This window comes from Mercenaria mercenaria, chromosome 13 (genome assembly GCF_021730395.1).
Source record: "Mercenaria mercenaria strain notata chromosome 13, MADL_Memer_1, whole genome shotgun sequence".
Taxonomy (NCBI): Eukaryota; Metazoa; Mollusca; class Bivalvia; order Venerida; family Veneridae; genus Mercenaria; species Mercenaria mercenaria.
In genome coordinates, this window is record NC_069373.1 from 28108144 (window position 1) to 28130612 (window position 22469).

At 34.5% G+C, this 22469-nt stretch overlaps 1 protein-coding gene across 1 annotated transcript in view; it reads right to left on the bottom strand.

Moving 5' to 3' along the window:
- The window catches only part of LOC123529180 (guanine nucleotide-binding protein-like 3 homolog), a 23817-nt gene continuing 1348 nt past the window's right edge, over positions 1-22469 (bottom strand). Inside the window, exons 2-17 of the mRNA XM_045309403.2 lie at positions 20564-20616; positions 19452-19509; positions 18022-18104; positions 17051-17179; positions 16395-16478; positions 15783-15918; positions 15283-15386; positions 13887-14031; positions 11184-11271; positions 10494-10605; positions 10133-10198; positions 9152-9294; positions 8491-8621; positions 7682-7908; positions 5452-5644; positions 1-1423 (exon numbers count right to left, since the gene is read on the bottom strand). Coding sequence (XP_045165338.2) covers positions 1314-1423; positions 5452-5644; positions 7682-7908; positions 8491-8621; positions 9152-9294; positions 10133-10198; positions 10494-10605; positions 11184-11271; positions 13887-14031; positions 15283-15386; positions 15783-15918; positions 16395-16478; positions 17051-17179; positions 18022-18104; positions 19452-19509; positions 20564-20616 — 1862 coding nt within the window. The 3' untranslated portion in view covers positions 1-1313. The remainder of the gene's footprint in view (positions 1424-5451; positions 5645-7681; positions 7909-8490; positions 8622-9151; positions 9295-10132; positions 10199-10493; positions 10606-11183; positions 11272-13886; positions 14032-15282; positions 15387-15782; positions 15919-16394; positions 16479-17050; positions 17180-18021; positions 18105-19451; positions 19510-20563; positions 20617-22469) is intronic.

Consider the following 22469-nt stretch of genomic DNA (forward strand, 5'->3'; position numbering starts at 1 on the left):
AACTTTACATCATTGTCATTTATTAGCACAAAATGTTAGTAACAATATCTTTAACAAGGTCTGTGATTTGTTTTGGTTTCTTTTATGAAATAATATAATTGTAATATATATATAGGGAAGTGATATCCAAATTGTATAATCTTGCAAAATGCTTTATCTTTTTAATCATATTTATATTATAATACCGCTGGCAAACAGTACACGCTTCTTCATCAAAATATAGCTACAACAGCTGAATTTATTATACCACACAAAAAATCAAATCACAACTATATGAAACAATTACTTATGCAATCCCCAATCTGTTGCAGATTTTACTAACCAATGACTGAACATTTGAGCCATTAACCAATTTATTGTTCACATCCTATCTGTAATTTATATTCTAACTGACCAGATTTATTTCTCTATTAAACAAAGAAGACTGAAAATGTGTGTTATTATGTAACACATGCAAAGTTTGTACCCCACAATTACTACGTCATAACATCAAACATAACTTGGCTGCATGCTGGAAAAGAAAACCATAAAAAAATGGAAAATAAATCTCTTCAGTGATTTGCCTTTGACTAAAGTTGTTGTCTGTCTTCAGAATCAGAGGCATACTATCATACTACTTGGGCTATGCCCTTGTGATAAAATTCATTTTCATGTGAACTACAAACTGAATGGTCCAGAAACGTTTTTGAATTTGTATGATTTTCAACTCCATATTCAGAAAAGTTCCTTGAAGCTGTATGAATTTTCAACTCTATATTCAGAAATGTTCCCCAAAGCTGTATGGATTTTCAACTCTATATTCAGAAATGTTCCTCAAAGCTGTATGGATTTTCAACTCATATTCAGAAATGTTCCTCAAAGCTGTATGGATTTTCAACTCTTATATTCGGAAATGTTCCTCGAAGCTGTATGGATTTTCAACTCTATATTCAGAAATGTTCCTCATAGCTGTATGGATTTTCAACTATATATTCAGAAATGTTCCTCAAAGCTGTATGGATTTTCAACTCTATATTCAGAAATGTTCCTCAAAGCTGTATGGATTTTCAACTCCATATTCAGAAATGTTCATTGAGGCTGTATGGATTTTCAACTCTGATCAGAAATGTTCCTCAAAGCTGTATGGATTTTCAACTCTAAATTCAGAAATGTTCCTTGAGGATGTAAGAATTTTCAACTCTATATTAAGAAATGTTCCTCGAGGCTGTATGAATCTCAACTCTATATTCAGAAATGCTCCTTGAGGATGTAAGAATTTTCAACTCTTTATTAAGAAATGTTTCTTAAAGCTGTATGGATTCTCTACTCTTTATTCAGAAATGTTCCTCGAAGCTGTATGAATCCTCTGCATTAGCTGAAGCGTCCTGATCTCCCAGTGAGAAAGCAGATGTCAAAGCATCAGAAAGCTCTCCAGCAACTCGATCTAAAAATAGACAATATCGCACAGGTCAGAGTATAAACAAGCTGGAAGATGAAAAACTAGAGCTGCTTTTGAGAAAAGCGCATGTCTCCCACAACTGCCTAATCATCTGAATAGTAGTATAAGATCTGATGAGAAATGTTCGAGCGTAAACCCTACTCCCTATATATTCTTAATTCCCAATCAGACTTTCAGTGCTTTGATTATCAAAAACAACCCAATCAGACTTTCAGTGCTTTGATACAACCCAATCAGACTTTCAGTGCTTTGATACAACCCAATCACACTTTCAGTGCTTTGATTATCAAAAACAATGTTTCAAGGGCCATAATTCCGAAGTGTTAGGGCCGATTTGGCTAGTTATCGAACTTGGCTGAGGACTTATTGGCAAACACATTTTGTTCAAGTTTGGTGAAGATAGGATGAGAAATGTTAGACTTGGAGTGCGGACAAGATCTGTGACAGACGGACGGATGGACATACAGACAGGAGTAAATCAATCTGTCTCCCACCACACAGTGGTGTGGGAGACATACTAACTGGTTATTTAACAAGAGCTGTCACAGGAGACAGCGCGCTCGACTATTTCGATGCTGGATAGTGAAACTGGGCAGATCTGAGGAAGCTGGAGCTGTCACTGGAGTGTTTAATGACTCCAATGGTGAATGAAGATATTGCACAATAGCTTCAGTCTGTGTCAAAAATATTAAGTAATAAGAGAGGTAAAGATAAAGTGTATCAAAACACTAAATACATATAATTCTAAGCAAAAACTATTGGTGTAAGAGTTATACACCTTGTGTCATATGATGTGGGTAATGATGTGGAACGACTACTTCAAGTCTGAATCAAATCCATTTAGTAATTACTGAGATATAGTGAAAATGCATCAGAATTAACCTTAAATTCTAAGTAAAAGGGGGCATAATTCATGAAAAATTGGTACCAGAGTTATGTACCTTGTGTCATATGATGTGGGTGATAAGGTGAAACAATTATTTTAAGTCTGAATCAAATCCATTTAGTAATAACTGAGATAGCGTGAAAGTGCAACAAAACTTTAACCTGAAATTCTAAGTAAAAAGGGGAGATAATTCATGAAATATTGATGCAAGAGTTATGGCTCTTGTGTCATATGATGTGAGTGATGATGTTGAACAACTATTTTAAGTTTGAATCAAATCCATATAGTAATAACTGAGAGTGAAAGTGCATCAAAACTTTATCCTGAAATTCCAAGTAAAAGTGGGGGATAATTCATTAAATATTGGTACCAGAGTTATGGACCTTGTGTCATATGATGTGGGTGATAAGGTGAAACAATTATTTTAAGTCTGAATCAAATCCATTTAGTAATAACTGAGATAGCGTGAAAGTGCAACAAAACTTTAACCTGAAATTCTAAGTAAAAAGGGGAGATAATTCATGAAATATTGATGCAAGAGTTATGGCTCTTGTGTCATATGATGTGAGTGATGATGTTGAACAACTATTTTAAGTTTGAATCAAATCCATATAGTAATAACTGAGAGTGAAAGTGCATCAAAACTTTATCCTGAAATTCCAAGTAAAAGTGGGGGATAATTCATTAAATATTGGTACCAGAGTTATGGACCTTGTGTCATATGATGTGGGAGATGATGTGGAACAACTACTTTCAGTTTGAATCAAATCCATTTAGTAATAATTAAGACAGAGTGAAAGTGCATCAAAACTTTAACCTGAAATTCCAAGTAAAAGTGGGGGATAATTCATTAAATATTGGTACCAGAGTTATGGACCTTGTGTCATATGATGTGGGTGATAAGGTGAAACAATTATTTTAAGTCTGAATCAAATCCATTTAGTAATAACTGAGATAGCGTGAAAGTGCAACAAAACTTTAACCTGAAATTCTAAGTAAAAAGGGGAGATAATTCATGAAATATTGATGCAAGAGTTATGGCTCTTGTGTCATATGATGTGAGTGATGATGTTGAACAACTATTTTAAGTTTGAATCAAATCCATATAGTAATAACTGAGAGTGAAAGTGCATCAAAACTTTATCCTGAAATTCCAAGTAAAAGTGGGGGATAATTCATTAAATATTGGTACCAGAGTTATGGACCTTGTGTCATATGATGTGGGAGATGATGTGGAACAACTACTTTCAGTTTGAATCAAATCCATTTAGTAATAATTAAGACAGAGTGAAAGTGCATCAAAACTTTAACCTGAAATTCTAAGTAAAAAGGGGGGATAATTCATGAAATATTGGTGTGAGAGTTATGGCCCTTGTGCCATATGATGTGGGTGATGATGTGGAATAACTATTTTAAGTTTGAAACAAATCCATCAAGTAATTACAGAGATAAGGAGAAAAAATAGAAAGTGTAAAAAAACTTTAACCAAGGTGGGGACGCGGAAGGATGCCGACGCCGGGTTGAGTAGGATAGCTCTCCATATACTTCGTATTGTCGAGCTAAAAACTAAGCAAAGACATAATTCCATTCATTTTATTGTTGTATTGGTGCCTCCATCAATTAACTTTAAAGAGAAATATATGGGAAAATTTCTGTTGTCCTGTGACTATTATTTCATCTCTTTATAAAGTGACCGAGAGTCTACAGAGAATCAAACTTAGCTTTTTCTTTTTCATTGGGTGTAACAAAACTCTGAGAAGCATACTTCATATTTCAGCTTCCAACTTTCCCATCTGAGCATGGTGAACAAAGACTGCAGGTGCCCCTCTGAGCATTTTTTAACGCATAGGCTGGTACCCGGGTAGAACTACCAACCTTTAATAAGCCAGTTGGATGGCCATACTTATCTAAAGGAATGAAGATGTCACAGCAGTACTGTTTAGACCACCTGATACTGCAGTGCCAGCATATCTTTCAAAGCAAATAAAGTGAAAATTTCAATATCCACAAAGTTAGTATAATGACAAGCATAAAGCTTATGAATGAGAAAGGAAGAAACATTATCTCGCTGTTACTTCTAAAAAACACATATATTTTTTTGCTCGAGTTAAAAGTCACACTGGGGAGCCTTCATGGCCTGGTGGTTAAATTTGCTGATTTCAAATCACTTGCCCCTCACCGATGTGAGTTTGAGCATCACTTGAGGTGTAGAATTCTTCACGAGAGGAAGCCATCCAACTGGCTTACAGAATGTCGGTGGTTCTACCCAGGTGCCCGCCTGTAATGAAATAATGCCCTGAGGGGGCTTTGGGTCTTCCTTCACAATAAAAATTGTGAATGACACCATATGACCTATAACTGTGTAGGGATGTTGTTAAACTCAACAAAAACAAGAACAAAAGAAAAGTTCCACTGGTGCATGGACAGGTCAGGACAAATGGCCATTATCAAGAGCTATTGGCAGATGAAGATCCCAGCCATCCCTCTACATATTACAAAGGGCATGTTCTTTAGCTGGTTTTTACAGTACTGCAACACAAGTTGAAACTACAGAACCTTTAATTGCTTTTACATATGTCAATCAATCACACCCCTTTAGCCAGCTGGGTAGCTTCTCATCAAAGTTAGAAGGGGAATACTGACAAATCCCCCATCCACACACTCACTTTGACCAAGGCAGACGAAATACCTACTTCATTTTTTTTCAAATCTATCGTAGTTTCAACTAATTTTCAATTCAGTCAATTTAGAAATGGGTAATTTACCTTAAAAAGTTGTAATTTTATAAAACATGTTGATATTTTCTCAACTCTAAAATTTTCATTTCACTAAATCAAAGGTGAAATTACATCCATCTTAGTCAAATTGAGCAGGGGAAATTTTTGTCCTACATTCTTAAACCTTTAGCCTGCTTGCGGCAAGTGATTCTGCTGTTGCGACCAGTGCAGACTAATATCAGCTTGCACGTCCATGCAGGCTGATCATGGTCTGCACTGTTCGCTATTCAGTCAGTAAATTTTCAGTGAACACCCCTTTTAATAATAAGCGGTATGGCTCAAATTGAATGATGGACCAGTCCATTTTAGAAATTTAGCAGGCTAAGGGTTAAGATATAATTATTTTTTACCTCTTCTACGTCTCTGTTTCTTCATCTTTTTAAAGTCCATTTTCTTTGCTTTATTTAACTGCGGTAAACCTGCATTCAGTCTCTCTGACTTCTTACTTAAAGTGGAAGACGATATTGTGGTTGCTGAACTACTTTCTGTGTCTGCACGAGATCTTGGTGCACTCTTCGGTAAAGAGACAGTCACTGCTTCCATCTACAAAAAAAAGATATTGCACTTTTTCTTGTACATTTCTGTTTGTTCTATGGAATGTACAAACATCTACATGTATATACCTGGGGAAATATCTACACCTGGGAAAATTTGGTCTCTTTCCATTTAATTATAAATAAGAGATGTTCGAAGAACATGCACATCCCCCATCAGTGGTCAGTCACTACTGGGGATGATGAAGAAATACTGAGTAATTAACGATAAACCATTTCTATCCTGACCTTGATGCTTGACTACTGATCGGACAAAAGATGTTTAGAAAACATGTAAGCACACATACAGGCAGGCAGTTGGTTATTGCAGTATAATCAGTCCAAACACTGACAACCATATTATAAGTCATCGGTATAACTCATTTATAACTCACTCACACAAGTCTAATGTACAAACATAAAAATAGAAACTAAATAGAAAAGGAAGATGAAAAGTGCTTGTCATTTACTTCACAAGCCTTATCATCCAATCAATTTTGAAGGTTCTGGGTCAAGTGGTTCTCAAGATACAGAGCAGAAACCAGTTTCAAGATTCAGGCCCCAGTGACCTTGAACTTTGACCTACTGACCCATAAATATATTGGGACCATCGACTTCCAAACCCAATCATGCTACCAAGTTTGAATGTACTGGATCAAGTAGTTCTCGAGTTATTTAATAGAAACCATTTGCTCTACCGACGGATGGACTGACAGACCGACCAATGCAACTGACATGTGCAAAGCAATCTGTTTCAGCTTCTTTGAAGGGGGCATAAAAAAGAATTGAACTCTAGTTTGTCAGGGCATTCAGGTAAATGCGAATAGGTAAATGGGACACTTAGGGAGAATATCTTTACAAATAATTCAGTATTCAATCTTACTCCAACTGGGGGCAACAGAATGAACAGAAAGCCTTTAATATGAGTGTTGTTTACTTATGAATATACAAAAACAGGGCTTCCACAGTTCTAAAATATTCTTAATATAGTTTTCCTTTCTTCAGAATACAAAAATGTACCTGGCAGAGAAATAATGAGAGATCTTTTAAAACAAGAGCTGTCGGAGGACAGCAACGCTCGACTATTTAACAGCCTTGTCGCTTGAATGAATAAGAAAGTCAAAAAAGGGGCATAATTTAGTAAAAAAGTAAAATAGGGTTATGGAACCTGCATAGTGCTTATCAGCTCATGACAGTGGACAAGTGTATGGAGTTTCAATCCATTCCCATTAGTGGGTACTGAGATACCAGCTTACATATAAGAATTTAACCCAAAAACTCCTAAGTTGAAAAAGGGGCATAATTTTGTAAAATGTAAAGTTGAGTTATTGACCCTTTGCACTGCAAGTCATATCATGACAGTGAACTAGTGTGTGAAGTTTCAATCCTTTCCCATTAGTGGATACTGAGAAACTAGCTTACATACAAAAACTTAACCAAAAATTTCTATGTTGAAAAAGGGGCATAATTTTGTAAAAAAGCAAAATAAAGTTATGGGACCTGCTTTGTGCATGTCAGATCATGACAGTAAACAAGTGTGTGAAGTTTCAATCCATTCCCATTAGTGAGTACTGAGATACCAGCTTACATACAAAACCTTAACCAAAAAATTCTAAGTCGAAAAAGGGGCATAATTTTGTAAAAAAGCAAAATAGAGTTATGGAACCTGTGCAATGTAAGTCAGTTTATCACAGTAAATAAGTATGTGAAGTTTCAATCCATTCCCACAAGTGGTTACTGAGATACCAGCTTACATACAAAACCTTAACCAAAAATTTCTAAGTCAAAAAAGGGGCATAATTTTGTAAAAAAGCAAAACAGAGTTATGGAACCTGTGCAATGTAAGTCAGTTTATCACAGTGAATAAGTGTGTGAAGTTTCAATCCATTCCCACAAGTGGTTGCTGAGATACCAGCTTACATACAAAAACTTAACCAAATCGGGACGCGGACGCTGACGCGGACGCCGACGCATGGGCGAGTCCAATAGCTCTACTATTCTATGAATAGTCGAGCTAAAAAACTATTTCTTCATAGCTGTTACATACCTCTACATCCTCATCCTCTACCATTTCTTCTCCACTTTCATGTTCTTCATCACTATCTGCATCATCCATTTCCTCATCTTCCTCCTCCTCATCGTCATTATCATCATCATCATCATCATCAGCTTCTGTATCCATAGCAACCTTGTTAATATCTTCAGCCTTCATGATTACTTTTGCTGGACCCACTGACTCCACTAGCATGTGTTTTGTGCTTTTCTTCTCTAAAGCTACAGAACAGTATCAAAACAAAACAAGACATTTACTCTACAACTGCACATGACAAATTTGTTCTACACATACTTGCATTTTAACAACACCTGAAAATCGAAAGGAATTGTCTCCTACAGAAGCATCAGTTCCATCAATATCATTTGCATTTTTGATCAAAGCCAGCACATATTTCAACCTGAATCAGACATTTTAAATACTACCATACAACTTGATGGGAGTTCCAGTATACACATTGAATGGCCTGCTGGTCAACTGTAAACACAGTTGCCCCAGGTCTAACCCTTATCATGCTGGACACGACTGATTCTGCCTTTGCAACCAGTGTAGATCTTGATCAGCCTGCACATCAATGCAGTCTGATCAAGATCTGCACTGTTCACCATTCAGTCAGTATCTTTTTGGTAAGCATCCCTTTTAATAGTTAATGGTACTGTCCAATATATAAGATGGGCAAGTTCATTATAGAAAATAAGCAGGGTAAGGGTTAATTTACATATAAAATCGTGTAATAGTATACCATTTTAAAAGTTAAATTGTCAAAATTGAATGTATATCTAGCCCTGGTATCAAATACTTACAATCTATAATTTTTTGTTGATCTGAGAGTAAACTGTCAATATCAAACTCCTGTCCCATCTGTGTTACAATCTCTGAACTGACGTGTGTTTCCATCTGCTCTGGGGGATGAGTGTAATAATTTATTTTACCCCTGAAAACATTTGAAAGTAATCTGTATTTCAAGCAGACATTACAACTAGCAAATAAAACAAAGGTGAAACAAGAGCTGTCCACAAGTCCACACACTCGACTTTATGACATAAAGTTGAAGAAAGGCCATAACATTACCAATTTATTTCAAATTAAAATTTCTTTATGGCACTGCTGAAGCACATGTAACAAGAAACATTTCTGCACAAATTTAGAGGAGATATACAAAGTTTTCCATACAGCCATATAGGGAAAACAAAAAACACCAACAGCATCCATTTTTTTTTTTATAAATGAAAATGTTTTAATACATTTAATAAAGGGTTACCCAAAGAACATTACAGTGAAAGTATTTTAAAATCGGACCACTGGTTTCAGAGACAGTTTTCAAAGACTGAATGAACGCCAGGTGTGGGTAATCACAATAGCTCTGTGAGCTTTAACAAGATATTATAATGTACCACTTTCAGGATTTTCAATTTTTTTTAATAACATAAATAAGTTGCTTTCCTTTTTTTATTCATGACTTACATATTCCAATGTTGTAACACAGTTCTGGCTGCCCTATTTACATCTGGTATACCACCTTTTTTTAATCTACCCAATCTACGTGCCAGTAATGACAGAAACTCGTGAACGTCTTTATACTCTGTTATACAGTAATGTAACATCATCTATAAAATAGTACACAAACTTCACAAATAAAATGTCTGCTTATTCTGGCATTGGAAAACATATTAAACATTTTGTGTGCTTCAAAAAACAAATTCTGTCTGACTTTGGGTTAAGTACTACTTTGTAACAGTATCTCTGCTATGGCTGTTTGGCTGTTGTTGTGTCATTGAGCAACTTACCTTCAACAAATACACAGAGCAATAACTTTCAAGTTTATGTCTTTAATCATTAAACTGTCAATTGGAACATTTGTCCCAACAATAGATCAAACTTGCTATAACATGGTTCTCTTTAAAAAAAAATGTCTAATATTGGTTCTCTTCTGAAATTATAAATATTTAAGCAGAAAATTTTTCATGTCCACATCAATCCACAATGTTGAATTCCAAAAAATTTCCATTTATGTTATTTCTGAATTCTGAACAATTTAATTTCCCCACTCGAACATTTAAGATAAATCAAAACAATCTTACACCAACAAAACCAAATGATTTCACTGCAAATAATATCATAATAAATTTCAATTTCACTTCCAAATACAATCTTGTATCTTGTTAATGGACTGAAGAATTCTACAGAAAATGAGTCTAGGTTTTGTTGCATTCATCTGGGTATGAAATCTATTAGACATATCTAACACATACAAAAGCAAAAACTTTTTTGCCTGAAATAAATTTAATCAAACTTTTATTATCTTCTTTGTGCAGTTTTGTTTTTTCTATCTTGAACATACACATAAAAACAGGTGAAATATATCGAAAATGTTAATTAAGTTTGCGAACAAAGAGCACTAGACTTTGAACAATTTGTTTTATTTCAACAAAGTTCACATGTTACCTGTTGTTTATTACATCTTTTGAGAATTGCTTCCACAGGCCCAGTTGGATCTTCCAAATTTTCAAGCTGAAAGAAAATAAAACTGAGGAGTGGAGCTTTCATTTCATTTCTTATCAAATTACAGGACAATTTTTATACTATTTTTTTATATCTTGATCTGTAAGCTAGAAACTGAAAGAGACTGGTATTAGCAAGTAAGCACCCTGTACAATTCATTACCACAACTTTTCTCCTGAAATTTCATTTATTGTTATCATAAGTACAATATTACCAGCTTACCTCACACATATTATTGGCTTTTTGAGTTTTTAAGCTATAAGAGCTAAAGACAGGTTCACTTTAATTTAATAAAAAGTTTTACCTTGACACAATTTCTAAGGATGACAGAAGTATCTGATTTCTCTGTTGCCATGACAACACCAGGACTGTCGAGCAGACGTACATGTTTGTCTAGTTGTACCTCCTTCATCTGTCTATATAATAACATCAAAGTACAACTGAATTAAGAGAAGTAGTTTCAACCTGGCTAAACTTTGCAGAAATCATACAAGTATCTAGATATAAACGTAACAGTGTAATAATATTGTCCGAAGATTACAACAGCTCATTTATACATCCTCATTCTGTTGTACTGGTCCCTCAGTCTACTGCCTCAAGCTCATTATGAAAACAAAGTTTTTCTTAACATTTTAAAAATATTTACTTATTTATTTTGTTGGGTTTAACATCGCACGGACACAATTATAGGTCATATGGCGACTTTCCAGCTTTTTTGGTGGAGGAAGGCCCCAGGTGCCCCCTCCATGCATTATTTCATAACGGGAGGGCTCCTGGGAAGAACGGACCTTCCATAAGCCAGCTGGATGGCTTCCTCACATGAAGAATTCAACACCCTGTGTGAGGCTTGCACCCACACTGATGAGGGGCAAGTGATTCAATGTCAGCGACCTTGAAGGCTACCTTTAGTAAAAATATCAGTCTTTGCAAAAGTTATATTTATCAAATATGAAAGATAACATTCAACAACATATATATATATATGTTTAATTACTTGGTAACCCCAGGAGTGGCCCCAACATTACAGGCTTTTCCTCTCTTCAAACTGTTGATAATACTACTTTTTCCTGTATTTGGTAAACCTGAAAAAAGCAGAAATAAGAACTTCAAGATTATTATTGTTTTTTATTTACAATGAACTTGCTTCTCCATTGTCACAGTAAAACAATCACACCATGTCACAAATGTATGAGCATATGAGCAAAATGCTTATGTTTTGAACAATCTAAAGATAGAAAAGAGCTGTCGGAGGGCAGCAATGCTTGACTATTCAACAGCCTTGTCAGTCAAATGAATATAAAAGTCGAAAAAAGGACACAATTTTGTAAAAATGCAAAACAGAGTTATGAAACATGTGTAGTGCATGTCAGATCATCAGTTAACAAGTGTGTGAAATTTCAATCCATTCCCATCAGTGGACACTGAGATACCAGCTTACATACAAAACTTAACCAAATCGAGAAGCCAATGCGGATGCACAGGTGAGTCCAATACCTCTACTTATTCTTGAAATAGTCAAGCTAAAAATTTAAGAATAACGGCTGACCAAATAAACTGCTCTGCTCAGCTTAGATGCTTGCATCATTGATGCTCAACTGACCAATGTTTCACTTTACATTGTGTTAATTTTGTAATAAGACAGTCTAATGATATCTCTGTTTAATTAGTTTGCATTCCCAAACCGTCATGTATTTAGAGATTATATCTGTACTGAAAATCTTTTTTTTCAATTTTTTTAGTTCTTAAAACATAATGATACTATTTGGCAGAAATAATCAATGGTTAGCTTTGGTAGGTTTTATATGTAGATACAATGATCTTTAAATGCTTTAGGGGTGAAAAATGTTCAGTTTTGATATGCACTGTTTTGTGTTCTGCATATACATGTATCTGAGTTTACCTTATGCAATCATTTTCAGTTTCTCATATCTCGTAAAAATGTTAACGCACCTGCTTACATGCCAGATTGGAGCTACTAAAACAACTAAATCTAAAATCAACAAGAGCCATGTTAGACATGGCCAATCCCCCCGCCGGGCATATTATAATTGAAGGCTAAAGTTCCTGGCAAGTTAGTGTCTGAAAGTATTAATTTTGGGGAAAGCTTTGAAGAACCATTTAGTTGTGGTCCGCATCAGGGGTTTTAAAGACCTGAAAGAAAGAATAAGTCAGTGGTGAGGTGGTTTACTGCTAAATTTTATTAATTATCATGAACAGTATAGCTATGATGTTTTCCTATATGGCTACTGTAAAAAGAAGGAATGGAAAGCTAACAGGGAACACGAGTGCCAGAATGTCACAATATATGGTCGTCACAGCAAATTTCTTTAGTCTAGCAGCTGTATTTGCAAATGGAATTTTAATTTTGTGGTTGTTTAGTAATCATTGTAAGTCTTTTGTTTTTCTAAGTCCACAAAAAACTCCTTACCAGGTAGATATCTTAAAATACACATAAAATTGGAAAGTAACATCCATGTTGTACCACGGAAAAGTGGTCTTGTTTTTTCCCTACGGTCAATTATAAAAAAAGTTACAATATAAGTTATTTATAGTAACAACTAAGGGGAGTTAATCTTAAAAAAAAAAAAAAAAAAAAAAAAAAAAAAAAAAAATTGCAAGTCCACAAAAAAATCTTTACCAGGTAGAGATTGGTCAAAATACACCTCAAAATTGGATGTAGCATGCATGTTGTACTACAGAAAAGTTGTCTCGATTTTTCCCTACGACTAATAATGAAAAAGTTACAATAAAAGCTATTTAAAGTAACAACAAAGGGAGGTAATTCTAAAGAAGGGAACTGCGCATGACACTTCGTCTCATGATGGTGTATAATTGTGCCAAGTTACATCAAAATCCCTCCATGCATGAAGAAGAAATGCTTCGGACAATGTCATTCTTGTATCTGACCTTTGGCCTCTCAGTGTGACCTTGACCTTAGACCAAGGGACCTGGATCTTGCGCATGACATTCTGTCTCGTGGTGGTGAACATTTGTGCCAAGTTATATCAAAATCCCTCTATGCATGAAGAAGAAATGCTCCGGACATTTTTTTTAAAGAAAATAAGATAAAGGGGAATAACTCAAAAAATAGGCAAGGTAGAGTTATTGTTCATGCACACTGCACTTCCTCCCAATGTGTTCTATCAGTGTATGAAGTTTGAAGAAAATCCCTCCAGTACTTTTGGAGTTATGCTCCGGACAAAATTTTTTAAGAAAATAAGATAAAGGGGAATAACTCAAAAAATGGGCAAGGTAGAGTTATTGTTCTTGCACACTGCACTTCCTCCCAATGTGTTCTATCAGTGTATGAAGTCTGAAGAAAATCCCTCCAGTACTTTTGGAGTTATGCTCCGGACAAAATTTTTTAAGAAAATAAGATAAAGGGGAATAACTCAAAAAATAGACAAGGTAGAGTTATTGTTCTTGCACACTGCACTTCCTCCCAATGTGTTCTATCAGTGTATGAAGTTTGAAGAAAATCCCTCCAGTTCTTTTAGAGTTATGCTCCGGACAAAGATCGTTGCGGACGCACGCACGGAGAGCATTTCTAATATCCCCTTCGCCTTTGGCGGGGGGATAAATAACATGGACAAACCTTCTTAGTAGTGACATTAAAATCAAACTTTGTTTTAGCAACTATTACCAGTCATAAAAACATTCTTCAGAAATGTGAAATAAAACAAATATACAAACTTACCCACTACTCCAACTCTTATCACAGTTTTGATATCTTTACTTCTACAATAGTTTCCAAGAAGTTTCATCAATGTATCTGCACCCAAACAACTGCTAGTTTTTATCAAATCTTCATTAGCCTGTTGAAATTCTACTTTCTTACGCCCCTGAAAAAAATGTGTAAAAAGAGATCATTATAATTCTACATGTATCTTCTTTTGACAATAACTTTATGTGTAAATAAACAAGAGCTCGTAGAACACTAAATGCCCCCTTGATGCATTCACTAATTGCACAAGGAACATAAATTATTTGGTCACTGTGCACTGAATGTTTGACATACTGATCTCAAATCAGTAATATGGGTCATTTGTGACCTTAGACCAAAGCATATTTGGCAAAAAAAAGTTCTACTGTTCTGAGTCAATGTGACCCTGACCTTTGACCTACTGACCTCAAAATCAATAGGGGTCATCTGCTGGTCATGGCCAAGCTACCTATCAACTTTCATGATCTTAGGCCCAAGCATTCTTGAATTATCATCCAGAAACCGTTGGAATGTTCCGGGTCACTGTGACCTTGACCTTTGACCTACTGGCCTCAAAATCAATAGGGGTCATCTGCTGGTCATGATCAACATCCCTATTAAGTTTGATGATCCTAGTCCCAAGCTTTCTCAAGTTATAGTCTGGAAACTGTTTAATTGTTCCAGGTCACTGTGACCCTGACCTTTGACCTACTGACCTCAAAATAAATAGGGGTCATCTGCTGGTCATGACCAACCTCCCTATCAAATTTCATGATCCTAAGCGCAAGTGTTCATGAGTTATCATCTGGAAACCTTTTAACTGTTCAGGGTCACTGTGGCCTTGACTTTTGACCTACTGACCTCAAAATCAATAGGAGTCATCTACTGGTCATGACCAACCTCCCTATCAATTTTCATGATCCTAGGCCCAAGCGTTCTTGAGTTATCATCCAGAAACCGATTGGTCTACGGACCGACCGACCAACATCTGCAAAACAATATACCCCACCTTCTTCGAAAAGGGGCATAATAAAGAATCAATACTCCAAATTATTAAATTAAACTTCAAAATCTAGAATAATTTCTTCTCATAAATGGCCTGGGCAAAACACGCAATACTACAGAAACATTTAATTTTGTGGTCATGAAAGTTTAAGGCTTTTTTTTTATGTGTTCGTTGGGACTAATTTTTGTGGAATGGCACAATATATAAACATCTGGAGAAAATTAACCATTATATAAACCAGTGAACTGAACTAACATATTGGCCCCTTTTCAAGCATAGAAATATCCAAACAATTCACAAATAAACAGAAAATCAACAAAATAAAAATTCTCCAATGTGCTTCTGTTTGACTATATTCCTTTTTTTCTGAGTACTAGAACTTACCAAGTTTTCATTCTGTGTTTGAGTTGAGGCTTTAAATGCGACCACTGGATACTGATTTTTTAAATACTTGAGCCATGCCTCAACATTCTCTTTTGGAACTAAATCTGAAATTTTAAGTAATCTAAATAATATCTGAAAAGAACAATTAGACTCTATTTTGGTATTAATGTTTTTTTCTAAGATCCTTAAAAACGTGTGCTGATTTCACTCTGGCAATGCTACACAACTACACAATTTCACAATATTTATTTTAATGGAAGTTGAATTATTCTAAGAGATTTACACTTTTCTTTTACATTTTAACTTGAAATGATATGTATTTTACCTTCTTGTTAGAATGCAAGTACTTCTGTCTCTTCAATATACTTCCATTTTATGAAATGTTCCCTTTTTCATAATATCTATTCTTTAACTTCAAACTGTAGTATGAAATAAGACATGAAAGGTGGAATAACTTGCCACCAGCAAGCTAATTGTTAAATAATCAACAATAAATTTACCTATTTTATTGAGAATGAGTACTAGGCGTTTGTTGGTTCCCGATCCAATGACAGCTTCTTCCATCTGCTGACACCGGGAACCGAGAGGATCTCGTGCATCTAGGACTTCAAGAACAACATCTGCAGCATCAACAACCTACAGAAATACCAGGGATGATCAGTTCATTCATGGTTATGTCATAACAAAACGTAATGATCTTCACTGAATTTAGGTATGTTGTAGTCAAATATATTTGCAATTCAAGCATAAAATTAATTAACGACAGTTATTAATAAGAAGTTTATGATGCAATGGCAACAGCAGGTTGTTCTATCGCCACCTTACGAAACGTTATTGAGAAATGCAATTGATGAAAATTCAAGTAAAGCATATCAGCCAAATACTTGTGTGAACTGTAACACTATGAAGTAGATGTCATTTTCAAAACATGGGGAACTAGAGCTATCACTAGAGAAGAATAATACACTCTGACGCTGCCTTGATACGAGGGAAGTTGATGGTTTAACACTCTTCAATATACCTGTCATTAGACGCTTGATACCAGTAGGCAACAACAATGTTAATAAGCTTCAAATTAATTCGTTCATTTTTAAATGATTTTTTAATTTTACCTTTCTGAATTCTTTATAGAATGTTTTTAAAGATGATTCAACTTTCTTTGTTTTAGGTTGGTCTGAAGACCCCTTTGGAGCTTGCTAGAATACAATCATACATTAACATTAAAATCACATTAGAAAACACCAGTAAAAAATCATTTACATTCATGCAGACTGTAACATTTTCTTGGTGGTATCAGCCCACATAATCAAAATATCAAACAAAAAAAATATTTTTCCATTCATGTCACCTTTTAAATTTGAAATCAAAGAAAACATCATTCAAATAGTAATATACTATAAATATTAGTAATATAAAATTGTAGGCTATTTATTTAAAGTACATGTGTAAATTTGATTCCACGTATTTTATGACAGATAAGTTTTTATCAGGTCTTTTACTAAATTCTACTCATCTGGCTGATAGTACTATTTCTGATATAAACATTAATATATTTTCTTATTTGCCTGAGATCTGATAATGCAGGGGCATAACCAGAAGCAAAAAAATAGCCTTGGTAAAATCTTATACTGAGTTATTAAATCTGTGCCTCAGCATAGCTACATGTATGTCACTGTAATGCAGAACATACAGGAATCTTGCTGGCCTAAATTTCAACAATTTTTTCCTACAAATTTTAAAATGCCTTGAAAAATCATAAAGTAACTACCTTTCTATCAAATTCATTAGCTCTTTTCTGGGCGTCTTTTACCATACCATCGAGACTTCTTTTTTTATCTAACAGTTTTTGCCTCTCTTTCTTTCTTCTTTCTTTCTGTTTTTGTCTTTCTTCTTCAAGCTAGAGGAGAAACATAATATTTCTGCAATTCCATAATTAAGTTTGACCTATCCTCTCAATGCTTAAAGGGCAAGGAATGCCTGACTATAAGTTGATTTGATATGAAAGCCATCGTCAAGACTTTCATAAAGGTGCAAGAATTTTTAAATTCGGACCACTATAAAAAAAGATATGGAAGTTTGAAATTTAAGAAAATTGATGATCATGGATGCAGCCATTTTAGTGTGTTTATGACGTCATTTACACACTGCTGAATTCTTTATTTAGCAAATAACCTTTTAAATAGATTACTTTTCAGATGTTTCTGGAGTTTAAAATGTAAAACATGATAATTTCTTTCATAATAGCTGGGAAAAGTTGGGAAACTATTTTAAAGAAATAAGTAAATACAGTTCAAATATGTTAATAGAAATGTAATAAATCCGCCGTTTTGTCTTTTTGTTGCCATGGAAACAAAATGGCCTCCATTTAGATAAAATATTTACAAGCTCGTAACTTTCTCATTTTTAAGCTGATTTTTAAAATTCTTTCACTTCTTTAGATGATTTAAGAAATCCTAGCAGACGGAATTTACATAACAACAACGTTGCCTTTCCCTTTAATATTTATTTCTATGCAAAGATATATGAACATGCAGACCATTAAGGCTGGGTTTCAAGGAGCAAAATTTGACCGTGATCTAAACATGTCTTTCAAACTGCAATGGTTGTCAGGTACTCTGGATCCACTTATACAGCAATGTTAATGTTGGTTGTGGTAGTTAAATATTGTTTATAAATGTAATTTCATGCTTTCCAATTTCCTAATGAATGTATGAAAAATACTTATAGCATTTAGCTTACCTGTCTTTTTCTGTCTTCAGCTTCTTTGAGAATATTTTCTTTAAATGGTAGACTGTTTGGCACTCCAGGATCTTTTCTCTTTTCTGTAAAGTGAATGAAAACCTTAAAGCTTTGTCTAGTTGCAGTTGCTAACAAAATATTTAAAACATTTAAACAAGAGACGTTCCTGAGAAAGTAACTTACATGGAAAACTTTCTGTGACACTGATTACAGTCAAAAAAAACAATAGCTAACAAGAGGGCCCTGAAGGCCCTGTATCACTCATCTGACTAGTTCTTATCCAAATACCCCAGTTAATCCAGTATCTAATTTGGCCTATATTTAATACAGACAAAGATTCTGAACATGTTTTATCAAAACAGGTAGATCATTAACCATGTTACGATTTGACCCAGTAACCTAATTCTATCCAAGATGTAGTACTTAATACAGTTTCAAATTGACCTAGATTCCATAGAAATAAACGTAGAAAATTTTGCCTCTAAAGTTTTATTAAGGTTTTTCTGTGGTCTGACCTAGTGATTTTATCTCAGGTACCCCAATTTTGAGCCTGACCTAGATTGCATAGAGGTAAACAGTGATAAAGCTTCATAATCACCAAGTAGAAAATGTGGCCTCGGAAATATTAATAAGGTTTTTTTATGATACGATCTAAAGACTTAATTTAAGACCTCAGGTAACCCAGTTTTAAACTTTCATGGAGACAAACATTTAGTTAAGAACTCCTACAAAATTTACTCAGGGTAACATTCTGACCAAGTTTGATTCAGATAGGGCAAAAATTGTACCTTTATAGTGTTAAGAGTCAAAATGATGATTGCACTTGAAAACTGACCACAGACACAGGGTAATTGAAATAGCTCATCTTCAGCACTTTGCAGTCAACTATGCTATAGATGTAGGATTAACCTCAGTTGGATGATTTAATACCAGCAAAATAAATACAGCAAGCATATTAGACTTATAGTAGACGCAACTTGACCCCGATGGTTGACCTTTGCATTATAATACATAACGAGGCACAACCTATTATTGAAAAGGAGTGTACGTAAAATTTGTGTAAATATAAATTAGTGTATTGGAAAGTTTTAACTGATCAAATGTAATTTTATATTCTTTGATACTGCACTGTAAACAAACTAATTCCATATAAATATATACGGCTACCCTAAGCACCCTGGATTTCTACAATGAAATAATCGATATGAATAATCAGCCTAAGGTCAACCATCACGGTCAAGTTGCGACTACTATACAGTGCACTAAACATGCTAACAGACTGTAATCTAGCTATACATGTTTATGACTGTTTACAGTTAACTTACAGTACATTACACTTAGCTTACTGTATGTAACAATTAATTTCATGTGTACGACAGTTAACTTTACGTATATAATAGTTAACTAACTGTATATAACAGACAACTTACTGTTTGCATTGGGGTTCTTTTTTGCATCTCGCTTCTGTTTTCTCTTGTGCTCCCTAACCTGTACAATGTCAAAATCATACAACTGAATTATATCACTGATATGCAATTCATCATACTGTACTGATACTGTGAAATCATTAATATTCGTAGGGGACTAATTTTCATGGATTTCATGGTTGAGTCAATCCATGAAATTTAATCCCAACGAACAAGTAAATTCCCATTCACTTTATGTTCAAAAGTTGTAATCCACGAATTCATATCCCCATGGAATTGCCGTTTTGACCAAAACCACAAACTTTCATGCCCACTCAATTAAATGATTTTTCAGTATGTAATATTGTACAGTCACTCCTGTACTGCATTTTCTTACTAGTCAGGCCAGAAAGTCTTGAGGGTTTCTTGACAAAAAGGGTATATGCATGTAGGTAGGTACGCATATTTTTTCTTTTCTAATTTTTCTTTACCCTTAATTCATGGAGAGTGTCATGAAAAGGTAAATATAGCTATATATCAAACTTTTAACCTGTAGCTTGCTAAATTTCTAAAATGGACTGGTCTATCATTCAATTTTGGCAATACCATTTATTATTTGAATGGGTGTTCACTAAAAATCTACTGACTGAATAGTGAACAGTGCAGACCAAGATCAGCATAGGCAGATTGCCGCCAGCAGGCTAAAGGTTAAAGAATGAATTTTAACAAATGTTACCAAAATATCCCTAATATTCACTTCTGACAGGAAAAACGTCAACTGACTTCTAGTGGTATGTCTTTATTTACATTGTTACAGAGAATATTTCTCTTACCCGACATACATGAAAATTTCACACAGGTAATCGTCACTGAGCACATTTCTCTAGCCTGGCTAACATGCAAACTTCACTCACATAATCAGAAGAAAAGATAGTTTTATTCCTAGATCTATTACATCAAAAAGTAAATTAATCAAATTTTAGATTGATAAATAAAACTTCATTATGACATCAATAAAAATTTTATTATAAAATACTTCAGACTCTAGGTAGCAGCAAGACTTACCTGCCTAACCATAAAAAATGCAAAATTAATGTGACTACTCCAAAAGATGGAAGACACATCATTATATATACCTTCTTGTCTATTTTTGCCCGAAGCCTTGTTGTTTGCCTCTTACTCTTCTTGTCTGAAATATAATATATCTACATAAACACATATTTATAGTTAAGTAGCTACCTTAATTCACTAACCCAACACAAGAGCAAGAGGGCCATAGTCATCTGACTTTGACAAGAGCCGCCATTTGTACAAATTTGGGAGAGGATTTTACAATGATGCTACAGACTAAGTTTCATAAAGATCCACCAAGCAATTCATGAGAAGAATTTATTTAAAGCTTCTTTTTTTTTTATTTTCTAGCCCTAGCAACTCCTTAAGAGAGGTCGTGGGCCCCACTTGAACAAATTTGGCCCAAAAGTGAGAGAGAACCTTAAAAAATAATGCCACACACCGAGTCTGGTGAAGGTCCGTCAAGCGTTATTCTACTCTGACAGAGTGGATTTCGGACCCCAATTTTCACGTCATGTTGTGAAAATATTCAGGCATTTTTTCAAACTTTCAATTGGGAATTTTAGAGGTAATACCGTAAAATTGGGAAAAAAAACAAAAAACAAACATACTATTTTTCATTGGGATTGGGGCTGACACTGCAGAGGCACTTTCTATTTACAATCGGTGGCCGCCATATTTGTTCACATTAAAGGTCAAGGTATTGGAAATACTGTCACTAGGTGGGCTCAATTGTGTACTCTGATTTAGCTCACCATTATCGCCTTAATTGCACTCATTTCAGTTGGGCTGTTTTATGTCGGTAAATAGCTATACATAGCTAATTTTTTCCTGTTTATATATGTGCACCGACTTGAACAGGTCCCAGAAAAGTCACAAATTAGCTATATAGCTAAATCTAGCTATATATAGCTAGAAGTAGCTATAAAACCAATACCAATAATGCAAAATACGTTAAAATAAGATGCAAAATGGTCATAATCACGTCCAAAAGGTTTATAAGATGAAAGACAATAACACAAAACCAAGATCTTTGTAGTCACATTTTCAATTACTGAGGCAGTACTGTATTTTGCGATAAATCATCACTGAATTTTTCACTTGTGATAATCATTGCAGTATAAGACAAATTCACAAATGACTAATCGCAGAAATTCGCAACATGTATTGAAACTGAAACTGCATAGATCTCCATTCTTTGTGTTTGTCTTTTGTCTCATAAACCATTTGAATGGGATAATAACAATTTTATATTTGATATTCACATATTTTGAACAATTGTTATAGGTTTTATAGCTATTTCTAGCTAGATTTAGCTATATAGCTAATTTGTGACTTTTCTGGGACCTGTTTAAATAAAATTTAAAGGAAGTGGCTGTTCTTACGGTCCCGTAGGGATAGTCTCGCAGGCTATTCTTACGGCTCTCCTGTAAGAATAGTGAAAAGCCCGCAGGTGTCTATTCCTACGGCTCTCCCATATGAATTATAAAAAACCCGCAGGTGGTTATTCCAAAGAGCTATAAAAATAAGTATCAATAAAGTATTTTTATACTTCTTTGGTTATACCTATGGCAGTTTTGTGTTACACATTGTACTGAATTTATTTGACTGATATAATTTCACCCAACTTCTTTACTTTTCCGGTAAGGAAATCCAGAGAAGACAAAAAAGGGAAGTGATTTCCCCTAGTATAACACATTTTATTACTTCCATTTGTTACATAAACAAACACAATTTTAATACAAATCTCTTACCACTCTAAACAGGTTTATTGCCCTTTAATTTAGTTTTATACTTTACTTCACACATCAGCTTGACATATTTGCATCAATCCAGACCTGACAATTTATTTGCAACACAATGACCAAATGTTATTTCATGTCACTTCCGAAATCGGTTGAAAATATATCAGTTGATTGACTTCAGTACAATGAATTGCAATACAAAACTGCGATAGGAACAACCACATGC